Here is a 20,091-nt window from a genome sequence, read left to right as displayed (position 1 = left end):
GGAGCGAGGGTCACAACATTTCTCAACGAGCTATTGCAAGAAATTTAGGGTTTTCACCATCTATGGTCCGTAATTACATCAAAAGGTTCAGAGAATCTGGAGAACTCACCAAAAACCAACATTGAATGCCCATGACCTTCAAGCCCCCAGGCGGTACTACTCATGTCCAATGTTCCCTCTAATTGTTCATGTGTGTGAGAAAACACACAAACACTGAGCATTCAGTGGAATACAGACGTGCACACTGTGGCCATACCAGCAGCACATTTGTCTCAAACCTGACATAACAATTTAAATGTCTTATTATTATAATCAAGTGACTAGTCAATTTCAAAAGATTATTTTCTAATATATGTGATTTGGCCCATTTAGATATTGTTTTTTTTAATCAGCTATGCACTATAGTATTTTATGTCTGGGTGGGGGTCCTGCTTTGGAAAGACTGTGTACCCCTTTCAGAGATCACATTTAGTTCCCCATAAAAGATTCATGAGATGAAGTGTTTATTAACTTTCTGTCCGTAAAATAAATATTTTTATTAGCAATTATGTAGTCCTTTAACATCATTTCATGATTAATATCCACAAAAATAACATTCTTAACAAATGACAGTAGAATAAGCACACTGATTAAGGAGTCATAGTAAAACGACCTGAAATGTACACTTTACGTGTAGTGTTGGAGTTGTCCAACTTTTTGTGTGGCCATAAACGCAGCAGTGGCTAATTGCCATAGTGCACTCTGATGCGGCTCAGCTGCATACTTGCCGACCCCCCCGATTTTCCCGGGAGACTTCCGGATTTCAGTGCCTCTCGCAGAAATCTCCCGGGATTGATATTCTCCGATTTTCACCCTTACAATAATAATAAGGGCGTGCCATGATGGTACTGCATTTAGCGCCCTCTACAATCTGTACAAACAGCGTGCCAGCCCAGCCTCTTGTTATATGCATCTTCTGCTCGCACACGTAAGTGACAGCAAGGCATACTTGGTCAACAGCCACACAGGTTACACTGACGGTGGCCATATAAAACAACTTTAACACTCTTACTAATAATGCGCCACACTTTGAACCAAAACCAAACAAGAATGACAAACACATTTCGGGAGAACATCTGCACCTTAACACAACATAAACACAACAGAACAAATACCCAGAATCCCATGCAGCCCTGATTCTTCCAGGCTACATTATGCACCCCTGCTACCACCAAACCCCCCCCCCCCCCCCCCCCCCCCACCCCCTCTGTGCGTTGGTTGAGGTGGGCGGGGTTTGGTAGCGGGGGTGTATAATGTAGCCCTGAAGAGTTAGGGCTGCATGGGATTCTGGGTATTTGTTCTGTTGTGTTTATGTTGTTTTACGGTGCAGATGTTCTCCCGAAAGGTGTTTGTCATTCTTGTTTGGTGTGGGTTCACAGTGTGGCGCATTATAAGTAAGAGTGTTAAAGTTTTTTATACCGCCACCGTCAGTGTAACCTGTGTGGCTGTTGACCAAGTATGACTTGCTGTCACATACGTCAGCAAACAGAAGCATCAAAAAAACGTGTGGATGGGCCGGCACGCTGGTTGTAATGGGCGCAAAATGCTGTACCATCACGGCACGTTCGAGAAAACAGTTGCCTTGAAATTCGCAGTCTGCCGGAAAATTCGGGAGGGTTAACAAGTATGACGTTGTCAAGCGCCATTCATGTAAAACCCGCGGGCCGCAATAACAGCACAAAGCAAAAAAAAAACTTTGTATGCAGTGTTATTTCATTTTAAATTTCAAAAGATTTTTGTGGCTCCCATTGTTTTCTTTAATTTGTGAAACTGGTCAAAATGGCTCTTTGACTGGTAAAGGTTGCCGACCCCTGCCATAGTGTATGTGTTGGTGCAAGTGAGAGAGAGCAAGCGGCTGCTGTTGATATAACAGATGACAAAGAGTTGCTTTTGGCTTGGTTTGTACGGTAGATAACGACCAGTTTTGCTAGATAAAAGTATTTTACACATTGTTTTGGTGTGGTTATGGCCGACAAACAATTTCACTAAATAAAGGGACCGATGGAATTCCTGTCCTCCTTAAAGTGTCTCCACAGACGTTACAATAATTTAACCGTGTTGACAAACATTGTTTTATCTGTTGTGGCCGCCTTTCGTCACCTGTTATTATTTTGTTTAGAGTGGGATTTGATTTTTTGCGCGACATACATTTGCTGTGCGCAGAGGACGCGTGAACATTGCGCAGGTGCGCACCTTAGAGGGAACGTTGCTCATGTCCCCCCTGAGATCAATAGATTGTGAGTTCAAACCCCGGCCGAGTCATACCAAAGACTATAAAAATGGGACCCATTACCTCCCTGCTTGGCACTCAGCATCAAGGGTTGGAATTGGGGGTTAAATCACCAAAAAATTATTCCCGGACGCGGTCACCGCTGCTGCCCACTGCTCCCCTCACCTCCAAGGGGGTGATCAAAGGTAATGGGTCAAATACAGAGAATAATTTCGCCACACCGAGTGTGTCTGTGTGACAATCATTGCTACTTTAACTTTAACCGCATCAAAAAGCGACATCAGTGTGTAAAGGATATCACCACATGGGACACTTCAGAAAACCACTGTCAGTAACTACAGTTGGTCGCTACATCTGTAAGTGCAAGTTAAAACTCTACTATGCAAAGCCAAAGCCATTTATCAACAACACCCAGAAACGCCGACGGCTTCGCTGATTGGCAAATCATTGTATTCTGTTTTTATTTAGGATTTACACAACGCGCCAACTTCACTGGCTTTGGTTTTTTTGTGGTTTCCAAACTTTTTTCACGGCAATATGAAAGTTTCATCCATCATGCAAGGACAATGTGACAAACCTGCAGATGATCCGACCCGATGGTGTTCTCTGCCTCCCTGAGAAAGACGCATTCACCAACATGAACTCGATGTGGTTTCAGTAGCAGACCAAGGTGATACCACGGCCTTACTCTGACGTGTTCCTGTTCTCGGAGAACACCCTGAGAATGAACTCTCCCTCCTGATGAGGCTGGAAGGTGGTGGGGATGACCACGTACTCTCCCGGGGGGAGCCTGAAGCGCTCCGTCACCTCCCGTAAGTTGATGTAATTTTCGCATTTCGCCTTGGCGGCGGTGAACAGGAAGAAGTCCTTCTGCAGATGTTTATTCTGGCCGCACATCTGTAGAGGAAATGGAGTGGGAAAGACTTATCTACAAACCCTGTTTCCATATGAGTTGGGAAATTGTGTTAGATGTAAATATAAACGGAATACAATGATTTGCAAATCCTTTTCAACCCATATTCAGTTGAATATGCTACAAAGACAACATATTTGATGTTTTTTGTTGTTGCAAATAATCATTAACTTTAGAATTTGATGCCAGCAACACGTGACAAAGAAGTTGGGAAAGGTGGCAATAAATACTGATAAAGTTGAGGAATGCTCATCAAACACTTATTTGGAACATCCCACAGGTGTGCAGGCTAATTGGGAACAGGTGGGTGCCATGATTGGGTATAAAAGTAGATTCCATGAAATGCTCAGTCATTCACAAACAAGGATGGGGCGAGGGTCACCACTTTGTCAACAAATGCGTGAGCAAATTGTTGAACAGTTTAAGAAAAACCTTTCTTAACCAGCTATTGCAAGGAATTTAGGGATTTCACCATCTACGGTCCGTAATATCATCAAAGGGTTCAGAGAATCTGGAGAAATCACTGCACGTAAGCAGCTAAGCCTGTGACCTTCGATCCCTCAGGTTGTACTGCATCAACAAGCGACATCAGTGTATAAAGGATATCACCACATGGGCTCAGGAACACTTCAGAAACCCACTGTCAGTAACTACAGTACGCCGCTACATCTGTAAGTGCAAGTTAAAACTCTCCTATGCAAGGCGAAAACCGTTTATCAAAAACACCCAGAAACGCCGTCGGCTTCGCTGGGCCTGAGCTCATCTAAGATGGACTGATACAAAGTGCAAAAGTGTTCTGTGGTCTGACGAGTCCACATTTCAAATTGTTTTTGGAAACTGTGGACGTCGTGTCCTCCGGACCAAAGAGGAAAAGAACCATCCGGACTGTTATAGGCGCAAAGTGGAAAAGCCAGCATCTGTGATGGTATGGGGGTGTATTAGTGCCCAAGACATGGGTAACTTACACATCTGGGAAGGCGCCATTAATGCTGAAAGGTACATACAGGTTTTGGAGCAACATATGTTGCCATCCAAGCAACATTATCATGGACGCCCCTGCTTATTTCAGCAAGACAATGCCAAGCCACGTGTTACATCAACGTGACTTCATAGTAGAGTGCGGGTACTAGACTGGCCTGCCTGTAGTCCAGACCTGTCTCCCATTGAAAATGTGTGGCACATTATGAAGCCTAAAATACCACAACGGAGACCCCCGGACTGTTGAACAACTTAAGCTGTACATCAAGCAAGAATGGGAAAGAATTCCACCTGAGAAGCTTAAAAAATGTGTCTCCTCAGTTCCCAAACGTTTACTGAACGGAAAGGCCATGTAACACAGTGGTGAACATGCCCTTTCCCAACTACTTTGGCACGTGTTGCAGCCATGAAATTCGAAGTTAATTATTATTTGCAAAAAAAAAAAGAAAAAGTTTATGACTTTGAACATCAAATATGTTGTCTTTGTAGCATATTCAACTGAATATGGGTTGAAAATGATTTGCAAATCATTGTATTCCGTTTATATTTACGTCTAACACAATTTCCCAACTCATATGGAAACGGGGTTTGTATGTACTTTAACCCTGTTGTAATGGTTTCTTGTTTGCTTATGAACTTTATATAACATTTATTACTTCTACATATATTTATAGTAGATTCATTATGTTATATATTTATTAATGATGCCAAGTGATATTTTTTTAATCAGACTAATCACACTTTTGAGTGTGGATTAAGCATGATTAATCACAAGTTGCCGTCTCCTCACTCATTTTTGCACTGACCTTACAACAACACACACCTATCAGATAACTATTTGCGTTTAAGCAGGAGCATGTGCCCTCAAAATAAATTGCACGATCTGCATATATGAATGATTATTGCGATTTTTTTTTTTTTTTGTTAATCACATCAGTTAACTCATTATTTTGACAGCCCTAATATTTATATACATTTTAGTAGGCCTACTACAAACAGAATGGAATACTTCAGTATTTTTCATCTCTATATATCATGATAAAAATGTTTTTGAAGCCTAATACCAGTGGCCAAGTGGTTGGAGTGTCCGCCCTGAGATCGGTAGGTTGTGAGTTCAAATCTCGGCCGAGTCATACCAAAGACTATAAAAATGGAAGTCATTACCTCCCTGCTTGGCACTCAGCATCAAGGGTTGGAATTGGGGTTAAATCACCAAAAAATGATTCCCGGGCGTGGCCACCGCTGCTGCTCACTGCTCCCCTCACCTCCCAGGGGGGGATCAAGGGTGATGGGTCAAATGCAGAGAATAATTTCGCCACACCTAGTGTGTGTGTGACAATCATGGGTACTTTAACTTTAACTTTAATACATTTATAAGAATATATTGTTATACAGTATGAGTCATGTGTAATTTTCCAAAGTACAATAATTATTACTATGAAAAATACATACAGTACAGGCCAAAAGTTTGGACACACCTTCTCATTCTATGCCTTTTCTTTATTTCCATGACTATTTACATTGTAGATTGTCACTGAAGGCATCAAAACTATGAATGAACACATGTGGAGTTATGTACTTAACAAAAAAAAAGTGAAATAACTGAAAGCATGTTTTGTATTCTAGTTTCTTCAAAATAGCCACCCTTTGCTCCGATTACCGGTACACACTCTTGGCATTCTCTCGATAAGCTTCAAGAGGTAGTCACCTGAAATGGTTTTCACTTCACAGGTGTGCTTGAAGCTCATCAAGAGAATGCCAAGAGTGTGCGAAAAAGTAATCAGAGCAAAGTGTGGCTATTTTGAAGAAACTAGAATATAAAACATGTTTTCAGTTATTTCACCTTTTTTTTTAAAGTACATTACTCCACATGTGTTCATTCATAGTTTTGATGCCTTCAGTGGCAATCTACAACAGGGGTCCCCAAACTACGGCCCACGGGCCGGATACGGCCCCCCAGCGTCCAAAATCCGGCCCGCGGGAAGTCCCAAGTTAAAAAAAAAAATATATATATATATATACCGGTATTTGGCAGCATATATATATATGTATATATATATATATATATATATATATATATATATATATATATTTGATTTTTTTATTAATTTTTTTTTTTAATGTGTCCTTACTAGTCCATTTTCTACCGTCCCCTAGCCACTCAGGCAAATCATATTGTCTAAAAATGCATTTTACCATCGATAACATGACATGCAGCAAGTGCGCTCTTTAAGTCAATTAGTGCGTGAGGAATATATATATATACATATATATATATATATATATATATACCCACACATTTACATATACACACACACACACACACACACACACACACACACATTACATATAATATATATATATTATATATAGTGCGGCCCCCAGCCAAATTGTTTTACCCCAATGCGGCCCCGGAGTCAAAAAGTTTGGGGACCCCTGATCTACAATGTAAATAGTCATGAAAATAAATAAATCACAATGAATGAGAAGGTGTGTCCAAACTTTTGGCCTGTACTGTATTATATATGAAATATAATACATGCTAAAAAATAAGGGATCCATAATGGGTTTATCAGAAAAACTAATTAAAGAAATCTTGTATTTTACCTTTTTTTGGGTCTTTTATAAACTCAGGTTATTGTTGCACTTTTGGATGCAATTGCACTTCAAATGCAGCAGACGGTGCTGTGGTGAAAAAAATAATGTACTTGTGGGGGGAGGTGTAGTCAGCGCTGCTTGTAGGAGCAAAAGTCACCGCCGCTGTCCAGGGTGCTGAGGAGGAGCGCCATCGGGCAGGGGCGGGGCATGTGCTGACGGCGAGACACAGCTGGCAGGTGATTAGATTTCACAGGTGGTACGTGTTAATCTAATCATCTGTTGTCTTTAACAGTAAGTGGCCGGTAGCAGAGGGGGAGAGAGGATACGGACGTGACTAATAAGTCACGTTCTATTAGGGAGAAAGCTTTTGTTGATCTATATCATTAAAACCATGTTAAACCTGTACGCTTGACTCCGGTGCCGTGTCTGTCAGTACTGTACCGCCAAATTTTGTGAGTTAGCATCCAGAAAGGCCAAGATGTTATTGTTCAAAACTTGAGAGACTTAACATTTTAGCAGCAAATTTCTAAAAAGATTAGAGTGCTCCTGTTGTATAGCGGGACGAGGACCACTGTAAACACATTGGCAGATCCTTGCATTGACATAAGGAACTAGAGATGTCCGATAATATCGGACTGCCGATATTATCCGCCGATAAATGCTTTAAAATGTAATATCGGAAATTATCGGTTTCAAAAAGTAAAATTGCTGACTTTTTTTTACACGGACGTAGGGAGAAATACCGGTACAGAGCGCCAATAAACCTTAAAGGCACTGCCTTTGCGTGCCGGCCCAGTCACATAATATCTACGGCTTTTCACACACACAATTGAATGCCCTGCATACTTGGTCAACAGCCATACAGGTCGCACTGAGGGTGGCCGTATAAACAACTTTAACACTGTTACAAATATGCGCCACACTGTGAACCCACACCAAACAAGAATGACAAACACATTTCGGGAGAACATCCGCACCGTAACACAACATAAACACAACAGAACAAATACCCAGAACCCCTTGCAGCACTAACTCTTTCGAGACGCTACAATATACACCCCCCCGCCCCCCACACCTCAACCCCGCCCACCTCAACCTCCTCAAATTCCAAGCTGCTGTTTTGAGGCATGTTAAAAAAAAAAAAGCACTTTGTGACGTCAATAATAAATATGGCAGTGCCATGTTGGCATTTTTTTCCATAACTTGAGTTGATTTATTTTGGAAAACCTTGTTACATTGTTTAATGCATCCAGCGGGGCATCACAACAAAATTATGCATAATAATGTGTTAATTCCACGACTGTATATATCGGTATCGGTTGATATCGGAATCGGTAATTAACAATATCGGATATCGGCAAAAAAGCCATTATCGGACATCTCTAATTTTGAAATTTACATAACTGAGGCGGTCCTCAAGGCACCTCTTTAAGTCCTCTCCTTTTTGTCAGTTACACTTGTTTTTTTTCGTAATATGATTTACGTAACAAAGTTGTTGCTGTAGTTTGTTTACTTCAGATTCTTTCAGTACTTCCGAGTTGTACTAGTGGTGTTCCTCAAGGTTCCATTTTAGGTCCTCTCTTTTTTTCATCATTTCAACTGGTGGGGCCCACAAGTTTAGTTCAAAAAAACTTGTGATACTCACATTTTTACAGCAGATTCTTAAAAACACTCGAGTGTTGTCATAGAGACTAGGTTTTTTTGCAGAAGGTCCTTAAAAATGGCAGAGCGCTCCTGTAACTCTGACAGAATAAATAGACCAAAAATAAGACTATAGTGACTGGAGATGTCCTGCACTGCAAAAAGTGAAATCTAAGTAAGATGAAATATCTCAAATAAGGGTGATATTTGCTTATTTTCTGTCTGATAAGATAATTCTTCTCACTAAGCAGATTTTATGTTAGTGTTTTACTTGTTTTAAGGGTTTTGGTCCTAAATGATCTCAGTAAGATATTACAGCTTGTTGCTGAGATTTGATGACCTATATTGAGTAAAACATGCTTGAAACTAGAATATCAACTGTTGCAAAGCTGTGTCATCAATACTCACAAGTATAAAACTACTTTTTTAAAGTAATCATTTCTTATTTCAAGCATGAGAACAAAAATCCTGATGCCGAGCGCATATCATTATGTCAAGATAATGGCACTAGCATTTACTTCATTTAAGAATATTTTCCAACATATTGAGCAAAAAGGTCTAATTTTTTTTTCTACCAAGAAAAGTGCTTAGTTCAATTAAATACCCCTAATTATTTATTTATTTTTCCTTGTTTTTGACACTGACTTTTTGCAGTGTGCATTCAAAAACAAGAAAAAAACAAACAAAAATTTGGGCAATTTTATTTGAACTAAGCAAAATTATCTGCCAATAAAACAAGAAAATTCGGCTGGTCAAGACTTTCCAAAACAAGTCAAATTAGCTAACCTTCATTCCGCACTGAGTTTAAGATTTTAGTCCTGACATTCCGTGCAATGCATGGTGGGGCCCCTCAGTACATCACTGACTTGCTATGCCCCTACTCTTCAGGGCGCAGCCTTCGGTCTTCAGGCCAGGGTCTTCTAAAAATCCCCAAAACTCGTTTTAAAACCCGTGGAGACCTGGCATTCCAGGCTATAGCTCCTAGACTCTGGAACAATTTGCACCAGTCCCTCCGTGATCTTGACTGTGTTGAAACTTTTAAGAAACATTTGAAAACTTCTCTTTTTAGCCAACCCTCCCGAATTTTCCGGGAGACTCCCGAAATTCAGCGCCTCACCTGAAAACCTCCCGGGACAAATATTCTCCCGAAAATCTCCCAATTTTCAGCCGGAGCGTGGTTGGGGCGGGGGCGTGGTTAAGAGGGGAGGAGTATATTTACAGCTAGAATTCACCAAGTCAAGTATTTCATATATATATATATATATATATATATATATATATATATATATATATAAGAAATACTTGACTTTCAGTGAATTCTAGCTATATATATATATATATATATATATATATATATATATATATATATATATATATATATATATATATTTATTTTATATATATATATACATGTATATATATAAATAAGAGAAATACTTGAATTTCAGTGTTCATTTATTTACACATATACACACACATAACACTCATCTACTCATTGTTGAGTTAAGGGTTGAATTGTCCATCCTTGTTCTATTCTCTGTCACTATTTTTCTAACCATGCTGAACACCCTCTCTGATGATGCATTCTGCTTCGTCTCCTTGTTGTGTGCGCAGTTGTGCATTGCACTTTTTAAAAGCCGTAGATGTTATTGTCACATATGCATGTACAGTAGATGGCAGTATTGCCCTGTTTAAGAGTGTCACAACATTGCTGTTTACGGCAGACGAACTGCTTTACGGTAGACGAAAACATGACTGCTGTTGTGTGTTGTTGCCGCGCTGGGAGGACGTTAATGAAACTGCCTAACAATAAACCCACATAAGAAACCAAGAACTCGCCTTCGATCATTCTACAGTTATAACGAGATTGGGTAGGCACGCTGTTTATATTGTGGGAAAGCGGACGTGAAAACAAGCTGTCGACACGTCACTCAGGTCCGCCTGAATTTCGGGAAATTTTCGGGAGAAAATTTGTCCCGGGAGGTTTTCGGGAGAGGCGCTGAATTTCGGGAGTCTCCCGGAAAATCCGGGAGGGTTGGCAAGTATGATATATATATGTATGTATGAAATACTTGGTGAATTCTAGCTGTCAATATACTCCTCCCCTCTTAACCACGACCCCCCCCCCCCGACCATGCCCCCACTCCCCATCCCCCCACCTCCCGAAATCGGAGGTCTCAAGGTTGGCAAGTATGGTTTAACTTCACCTATGTTTTGTACAGCACTTTGTGATTTTATCTGTGAAAAGCGCTTTATAAATAAAATGTACTAACCTCAACCCAAAAATATCTTAAAATAAGTATATTCTCACTAATAACAAGTGCCCTTTTCTTGGTAGAAAAAAAAGAGACCTTTTTGCTCAATATGTTGAAAAATATTCTTAAATGAAGTAAATGCTAGTGCCTTTATCTTGACATAATGATATGCGCTCGGCATTACATTTTTTGAAACCAGCAAACTTATACTAAAAACTAATTTATTGTTCTTAATGGAAAGGCAACAAGGCAACCGCTTGTTACTCTCGGGGTCTCCTAGTCGCTCAGGCAAATCATATTGTCTAAAAATGCATTTTTCCATGGATAACATGACATTATCGCGCCAAGTGCGAGCTCTTTCATTCAATTAGTGCGCATATATACAGCCCGGCCCCCGGCCAAAAATTTTTTCATTGTAATTTTGAAGAATTTACCTGAATGTGCATGAACTATTTCTGTGCAAAATTGTTTGAAATGTTAAATGTTTAAATATTAACTGTCAGTTTACTGTACTGTGCCAACTATACTACTATATGAGTACATATATTATATTGTTTAATTAAAAATAAAACAGCAAAGTCCATTTGGCTGTCATCTGTTTTAATTATGAGACACGATTGTGTCAAAGTCATGATTTTTTTTTTTTTCATGCTTGAAGTAAGAAATGATTACTTTAAAAACGTAGTTTATACTTGTGAGTGTTGATGACACAGCTTTGCATCAGTTGATATTCTAGTTTCAAGCATGTTTTACTCAATATAGGTCATCAAATCTCAGCTACAAGCTGTAATATCTTACTGAGATCATTTAGGACCAAAACACTTAAAACAAGTAAAACATCCATCCATCCATCTTCTTCCGCTTATCCGAGGTCGGGTCGCGGGGGCAGCAGCTTAAGCAGGGAAGCCCAGATTACCCTCTCCCCAGCCACTTCGTCCAGCTCCTCCCGGGGGATCCCGAGGCGTTCCCAGGCCAGCCGGGAGAGATAGTCTTCCCAGCGTGTCCTGGGTCTTCCCCGTGGCCTCCTACCGGTCGGACGTGCCCGAAACACCTTCCTAGGGAGGCGTTCGGGTGGCATCCTGACCAGATGCCCGAACCACCTCATCTGGCTCCTCTTGATGTGGAGGAGGAGCGGCTTTACTTTGAGCTCCCCCCGGATGACAGAGCTTCTCACCTTATCTCTAAGGGAGAGCCCCGCCACTCGGCGGAGGAAACTCATTTCGGCCACTTGTACCCGTGATCTTGTCCTTTCGGTCATGACCCAAAGCTCATGACCATAGGTGAGGATGGGAACGTAGATCGACCGGTAAATCGAGATCTTTGCCTTCCGGCTCAGCTCCTTCTTCACCACAACGGATCGATACAGCGTCCGCATTACTGAAGACGCCGCACCGATCCGCCTGTCGATCTCACGATCTACTCTTCCCCCACTCGTGAACAAGACTCCGAGGTACTTGAACTCCTCCACTTGGGGCAAGATCTCCTCCCCAACCCGGAGATGGCACTCCATCCTTTTCCGGGAGAGAACCATGGACTCGGACTTGGAGGTGCTGATTCCCATCCCAGTCGCTTCACACTCGGCTGCGAACCGATCCAGTGAGAGCTGAAGATCCTGGCCAGATGAAGCCATCAGGACCACATCATAATCCTGCAGCCACCAAACCAGATACCCTCAACGCCCTGACTGCGCCTAGAAATTCTGTCCATAAAGGTTATGAACAGAATTGGTGACAAAGGGCAGCCTTGGCGGAGTCCAACCCTCACTGGAAACGTGTCCGACTTACTGCAGGCAATGCGGACCAAGCTCTGACACTGATTATACAGGGAGCGAACTGCCACAATAAGACAGTCCGTTACCCCATACTCTCTGAGCACTCCCCACAGGACTTCCCGGGGTACACGGTCGAATGCCTTCTCCAAGTCCACAAAGCACATGTAGACTGGTTGGGCAAACTCCCATGCACCCTCAAGGACCCTGCCGAGAGTATAGAGCTGGTCCACAGTTCCACGACCAGGACGAAAACCACACTGTTCCTCCTGAATCCGAGGTTCGACTATCCGGCGTAGCCTCCTCTCCTGTACACCTGAATAGACCTTACCGGGAAGGCTGAGGAGTGTGATCCCACGATAGTTAGAACACACCCTCCGGTTCCCCTTCTTAAAGAGAGGAACCACCACCCCGGTCTGCCAATCCAGAGGTACCGCCCCCGATGTCCACGCAATGTTGCAGAGTCTGGTCAACCAAGACAGCCCCACAACATCCAGAGCCTTAAGGAACTCCGGGCGGTTCTCATCCACCCCCGGGGCCTTGCCACCGAGGAGCTTTTTAACTACCTCGGCAACCTCAGCCCCAGAAATAGGAGAGCCCACCACAGACTCCCCAGGCACTGCTTCCTCATAGGAGGACGTGCTGGTAGGATTGAGGAAGTCTTCGAAGTATTCTCCCCGTCGATCCACAACATCCGCAGTCGAGTAAAACACTCTAACATAAAATCTGCTTAGTGAGAAGAATTATCTTATCAGACAGAAAATAAGCAAATATCACCCTTATTTGAGATATTTAATCTTACTTAGATTTCAGTTTTTGCAGTGTGGTCCTTAGCTTTCTGGAAATGTAAGTCCAGTAAGTAAGATGTTGAACAGTATTACAAACTTGCTCCTCCATGATGGCCGTACCTCTTTTGGCACCTGTAAGGCAAACAAAACAGGACGGTAAACGTATCCAAAGAGAGCGGTTGAGACGGCGTCACATGATGTCTTACCTCATAGATGGAAAACCCGATGGTGAGGAACCTGGCTCCGATGCGCTTCTGCATGCGACGACCTTTCTGCATGAGAGCCACGACCACGGTGCAGAAGTCCTGCGGGTCCTCGGGGTCTTGGTCCTCATAGAGCTGCAGGTGATACTGAGGGTTTGTCCAAAATGTGTCTGTCAAGCACAAAACAGCGTGAATTGATTCTGACAATAAGTGGTAGTTTTGTCTAAGAGAGAACTTTTTAACAGTGTTTTTTTCCTCCCTTACCTGGGTGGTTTCTGCAGCCACCGGCTGAGCTGCCTCGCACCCAGCGCCCCTCGTTGACCGACACCGTCCAGCTGTGCCTCTCGTCGCCCTGTAGCGTGTCGGGGGTCAGGTTGCAGATCTCCAGTTTGGTGAAGTTCTTCTTGAAGTCGACAAAGGACATCCTGGGTGGGAGGAAGCTTTCTTCAGGGATGATCCAGGTAACATTGCCTTATATTCTCCCGACACATTGGCTTATAATGGCTTTGCATAATCACATTGACCACTTAGCAATCAAACTTTATTTGTTGGCACGTTGTGTAAATGGTAAATAACTATAGAATACAAGGATTTGCAAATCCTTTTCAACTTATATTCAATTGAATAGACTGCAAAGACAGAATATTTAATGAGTCGAACTGAGAAACGTATTTGTTATTTGCAAATAATCATTACCTTAGAATTTAATGGCAGCAACACATTGCAAAAAAGTTGGCACAGGGGCATTTTTACCACTGTGTTACATGGCCTTTCCTTTTAACAACACTCAGTAAACGTTTGGGAACTGAGGAGACACATTTTTTGAAGCTTTTCAGGTGGAATTCTTTCCCATTCTTGCTTGATGTACAGCTTAAGTTGTTCAACAGTCCGGGGGTCTCCGTTGTGGTATTTTAGGCTTCATAATGCGGCACACATTTTCAATGGGAGACAGGTCTGGACTACAGGCAGGCCAGTCTAGTACCCGCACTCTTTTATTTCGAAGCCGCGCTGTCGTAACACGTGGCTTGGTATTGTCTTGCTGAAATAAGCAGGGGCGTCCATGATAACGTTGCTTGGATGGCAACATATGTTGCTCCAAAACCTGTATGTACCTTTCAGCATTAATGGTGCCTTCACATATGTGTAAGTTACCCATGTCTTGGGCACTAATACACCCCCATACCATCACAGATGCTGATTTTGAACTTTGCGCTTATAACAATCCGGATGGTTCTTTTCCTCTTTGGTCCGGAGGACACAACGTCCACAGTTTCCAAAAACAATTTGAAATGTGGACTTGTCAACCACAGAACACTTTTCCACTTTGCATCAGTCCATCTTAGATGAGCTCGGGCCCAGCGAAGCCGGCTGCGTTTCTGAGTGTTGTTGATAAATGACTTTTGCTTTGCATAGTAGAGTTTTAACTTGCACTTACAGATATAGCGACCAACTGTAGTTACTGACAGTGGGTTTCTGAAGTGTTCCTGAGCCCATGTTCACCTGTGGGATGTTCCAAATAAGTGTTTGATGAGCATTCCTCAACTTTATCAGTCCTTTTTGCCACTTGTGCCAGCTTTTTTGAAACATGTTGCAGGCATCAAATTCCAAATGAGCTAATATTTGCAAAAAATAACAAAGTTTACCAGTTCGAACGTTAAATATCTTGTCTTTGCAGTCTATTCAATTGAATATAAGTTGAAAAGGATTTGCAAATCATTGTATTCTGTTTTTATTTACCATTTACACAACGTGACAACTTCACTGGTTTTGGGTTTTGTATATAGCACTTTTCAGAATCAGAATCAGAATCAGAATCAGCTTTATTGTCATTACGCAAGGTAACGAGATTGAGGCCATTCCATACAGTGCGATGTGTGCATGCTAGAAAAACAATGTGCAAATATATAAAAATATAAAAAATGTAGAAGTGCAATGAATATGGTGTGAAATGAATATATACATGAAAAAAAACAAAAACAAAAACAGGGTGGTTGGTGGAATGGGTTATTGCACCGAAGAGAAGGCAGTTATGAGGGATAATGGGGCAGTCCGTTCAGGATGGTTATGGCCCTGGGGAAGAGGCTGTTCTTTAGCCTGTTTGTTTTGGTTTTAATGCACCTGTAGCGCTTCCCAGAGGGCAGCAGGTGGAACAGGTCAGAGCCAGGGTGGGTGCTGTCCTTGATGATGGCACTGGCTCTGTTGAGGCAGCGGGAGGTGTAGATGTCCGTCAGAGAGGGGAGAGGGCGGCCGATGATCTTCTGAGCCGTCTTGACCACTCTTTGCAGCCTCTCCCTGTCTGCTGCAGAGCAGCTGCCGTACCATACCGTAATACAGTAGGTCAGCAGGCTCTCGATGGACGAGCGGTAGAAGGTCAGCAGCAGGTCAGGCTTCAGGTTGTACTTCCCGAGGACTCTAAGGAAGTGTAGCCGCTGCTGAGCCTTCTTGATGATTGATGTGGTGTTGACTGTCCAGGAGAAGTCATTAGAGATGTGGACTCCAAGGTACCTGAAGGTGTGGACCCTCTCTACACGCTCGCCGTTGATGTAGAGGGGGGCAGGGTCGGTGCTGCTCCTCCTGAAGTCGACGATGATCTCTCTGGTCTTGCTGGTGTTGAGAGCGAGGTTGTTCTCCGAAGACCAGGCCGTCAGCTTCAGGACCTCCTCTCTGTAGGCAGCCTCGTCACCCCTGGAGATGAGCCCGACCACTGTGGTATCGTCGGCGAACTTGACGGTAAGGTTGTCACTGTGGGCCGGACTGCAGTCATGGGTGTAAAGGCAGTAGAGGAGGGGGCTCAGCACACAGCCCTGTGGGGAGCCGATGCTCAGCGTGCGGGAGGATGAGAGGTGCGGGCCAAGTCTCACATTCTGGGGTCGGTCCGTTAGGAAGTCCCTTATCCAGGCGTTTGTGAGAGGGGGGAGGCCAAGAGTGTCCAGTTTATTGCAGAGTCTGTCCGGGATTATTGTATTGAAGGCAGAGCTATAGTCCACAGAGAGCATCCGGACGTAGCTCTGCTGCTGCTCCAGGTGGTTCAGAGCAGAGTGGAGAGCAACAGCGATGGCGTCCTCTGTGGACCTGTTCGCCCGGTATGCGAACTGGTGGGGGTCGAAGTCTGGAGGGATATGGTCCTTGATGTGCTGGAGAACAAGTCGCTCGAAGCACTTCATGATTACCGGAGTGAGGGCCACTGGTCGGTAATCATTCAGGCTGGTGATGGGAGACTTCTTCGGCACCGGGATTATTGTAGATGACTTCAGGCAGGATGGGATGACTGCCTGAGCCAGGGAGAGGTTGAAGATCCTGGTGAGGGGGGGAGCACGTCCTGAGCACCTTTCCAGGTACTCCGTCTGGTCCGGTAGCCTTCCTGGGGTTCACAGCCAGGAGCACTCGTCTGACACTGTGCTCCTGTACAGTGAGTGGAGTGGCGCCGGAGCCCGGTGGGGGCGGGGGCAGGGCTGGAGCAGATGAGTGTCGCTGGGGGGTTTCGAAACGGGCAAAGAAACAGTTAAGCTCCTCTGCCAGTGTCGCACTCTGATCCGCAGTTGTCATATTGCAGCCTCTGAAGTTCGTGATGTCATGAATGCCCCGCCACACCTCCCGTGAGTTTTTGCTGGACAGATGGGACTCTATGCACCTCCTGTGGTCCGCCTTTGCTTTTTTAATCCCTCTCTTCAGGTCGGCTCTAGCAACACTGTACAGTGCCCTGTCCCCTGACCTGAAGGCTGCGTCGCGGGCCCTGAGGAGTGTGCGGACCTGGCTGGTCATCCAGGGTTTCTTGTTGGGGTAAACCCGGATGGTTTTTTCCACAGTCACATTCCCGATGCAGAACTTTATGTAGTCCAGCACCGTTCCTGTGGCTGTCTCCAGCTCCTGTTGTTGGAAGAGGTCCCAGTCTGTGTGTTGGAAGCAGTCCTGAAGTTTGGGGAGTGCATCGTCAGGCCAGGTCATAACAGTCTTTGTGATAGGCCTGGCCTGGCGTCTGATGGGGGTGTAGGTAGGAGAGAGCAGGAGGGAAAGATGGTCTGACTGTCCAAGCTGGGGGAGGGGTGTAGCTCTGTACGCGTGCTTTATGTTGGTATACACGTGGTCCAGGGTGTTCTTGCCCCTTGTAGAACACTTCACGTGCTGGTAGAACTTAGGGAGTACAGTCTTCAGATTGGCCTTATTAAAATCCCCTGCTATGATATGAACACCGTCGGGGTGGGCCCGCTGCTGTTCGTTGACGGTGTTCAGCAGAAGAGAGAGCGTTGTGTTTAGTTTGGCGTCCGGTGGAATATACACAGCCGTGATGATAACAACAGACAGCTCTCTCGGGAGAAGAAAAGGCCGACATCTAACAGACATGTACTCCACGTCCGGGCAACAGTGCTGTTCAGTGATTGTCCCGTTGTTGCACCAGTTCTCATGCACGTAGATACAGAGCCCCCCTCCTCTGCTCTTACCTTCATGCACAGGCAAGTTGCAGCACAAAGCGCTTTACACCAGTAAAAAAATGTAATCTGAGGATTGAGGCGTCCACACTGGAGAATAACTAAAATTAATGCCATCTAAAAATAATACAAAACATACAGGCGCACTTAAAATCCCTTTTTTTCCCTTCAAAACTGGACAGTGCGCCTAATGTACGGAATTAATCTGATTTTGCTTACCGACCTCAAAGCTATTTTATTTGGTAGATGGTGAAATGATAAGTGTAACCAGTAGATGGCAATCAAACATAAGAGATACGTGTAGACTGGACTATGATGGCATTCACACACAAGAGATACGTGGAGACCAGACTGCAATATGACTCAAGTCAACAACACCAACATTTTATATGTTGTATTGAAAATATAGATCACTACACATGGCGCTCAAAAATCTATCAAAATGTTTTAGTACAACTTTGGTAAGCTATGAAGCCACACCGCTTGATAGATTGTACTGTGCTTCAGAATGAATGTACTATGACTGTCAGAGAGCGACTTGAAGATGATCTGTAAAACATCATCTATGCAACATTTTGACCAAAGAATCACCATTACATGTTATGTAGACCACAAGGAAGTCTTTTACATTTAGAAAAAGAAAAAAAAATAATGATATGACTCCTTTAATGAAAAAAGATCAAAAATAGACAGTTCATCGGCAGAGCGCCTTATAATCCAGTGCGCCTTATGGTCTGGAAAATACAGTATTTAAAAATTAATTCCAAAATTAAACATCAGCAATAAATAGAGATGTCCGATAATGGCTTTTTTGCCGATATCCCGATATTGTCCAACTCTTAATTACCGATTCCGATATCAACTGATACAGATATAGAGTCGTGGAATTAACACATTATTATGCCTAATTTTGTTGTGATGCCCCGCTGGATGCATTAAACAATGTAACAAGGTTTTCCAAAATAAATCAACTAAAGTTATGGAAAAAAAATGCCAGCATGGCACTGCCAAAATTATTATTGAAGTCACAAAGTGCATTATTTTTTTTTAACATGCCTCAAAACAGCAGCTTGGAATTTGGGACATGCTCTCCTCGAGATAATCCTGATACCCACTTCAACTATGGGAAATACTATACTTCATACTTGCCAACCTTGAGACCTCCTATTTCGGAGGGGGGGGCGTGGTTAAGAGGGGAGGAGTATATTTACAGCTAGAATTCACCAAGTCAAGTATTTCATGTATATATATATATATATATAAGAAATACTTGACTTTCAGTGAATACTAGCTATATATATATATATTTATTTTATTATATATATTATATATATATATATATATATATATATATGTATATATATATATATATATATATATATATATATATATATATAAAAGAGAAATACTTGAATTTCAGTGTTCATTTATTTACACATATACACATACATAACACTCATCTACTCATTGTTGAGTTAAGGGTTGAATTGTCCATCCTTGTTCTATTCTCTGTCACTATTTTTCTAACCATGCTGAACACCCTCTCTGATGATGCATTCTGCTTCGTCTCCTTGTTGTGTGCGCAGTTGTGCACTACACTCTCTAAAAGCCGTAGATGTTATTGTCACATATGCATGTACAGTAGATGGCAGTATTGTCCTGTTTAACATTGCTGTTTACGGCAGACAAACTGCTTTACGGTAGAGGAAAACGTGACTGCTGTTGTTGTGTGTTGTTACCGCGCTGGGAGGACGTTAATGAAACTGCCTAACAATAAACCCACATAAGAAACCAAGAACTCGCCCTCGATCATTCTACAGTTATAATGTGATTGGGCAGGCACGCTGTTTGTATTGTGGGAAAGCGGACGTGAAAACAGGCTGTCGACACGTCACTCAGGTCCACATGGAGCTGGAGGGGGCGTGGCCTCCAGCTCCGCCTGAATTTCGGGAGATTTTCGGGAGAGGCGCTGAATTTCGGGAGTCTCCCGGAAAATCCGGGAGAGTTGGCAACTATGCTATACTTTGACTTTCACTAAGTGCATTATTTTTTTATTTTTTTTAAACATGCTACAAAAAAATGAAGGCACACAGCTTCTGTCCAGAGTATACTAGAGTAATAAAGTAAACAATAACATAGTCCTCCTTTAGTGCAAGACTGCATGGTGTACTGTATAACAGGACATTATAAACTGGGCTCAATCTACCCTGCTCTAACGTATTTGTATGAGTGACACAAATGTGCTGCAAGC

General features: G+C 43.0%; 1 protein-coding gene across 1 annotated transcript in view; it reads right to left on the bottom strand.

The window, feature by feature from the left end:
* LOC133623909 (calpain-3-like) overlaps window positions 1-20,091 on the bottom strand; it is a 77,684-nt gene that overhangs the window by 20,357 nt on the left and 37,236 nt on the right. Inside the window, exons 9-13 of the mRNA XM_072916257.1 lie at window positions 13,678-13,838; window positions 13,417-13,583; window positions 13,331-13,342; window positions 2,958-3,166; window positions 2,847-2,883 (exon numbers count right to left, since the gene is read on the bottom strand). Coding sequence (XP_072772358.1) covers window positions 2,847-2,883; window positions 2,958-3,166; window positions 13,331-13,342; window positions 13,417-13,583; window positions 13,678-13,838 — 586 coding nt within the window. The remainder of the gene's footprint in view (window positions 1-2,846; window positions 2,884-2,957; window positions 3,167-13,330; window positions 13,343-13,416; window positions 13,584-13,677; window positions 13,839-20,091) is intronic.

This window comes from Nerophis lumbriciformis, linkage group LG26 (genome assembly GCF_033978685.3).
Source record: "Nerophis lumbriciformis linkage group LG26, RoL_Nlum_v2.1, whole genome shotgun sequence".
NCBI classification, from domain to species: domain Eukaryota; kingdom Metazoa; phylum Chordata; class Actinopteri; order Syngnathiformes; family Syngnathidae; genus Nerophis; species Nerophis lumbriciformis.
The sequence above is the reverse complement of the archived record's forward strand: the minus strand, read 5'-3'. Positions and strand labels throughout refer to the sequence as shown.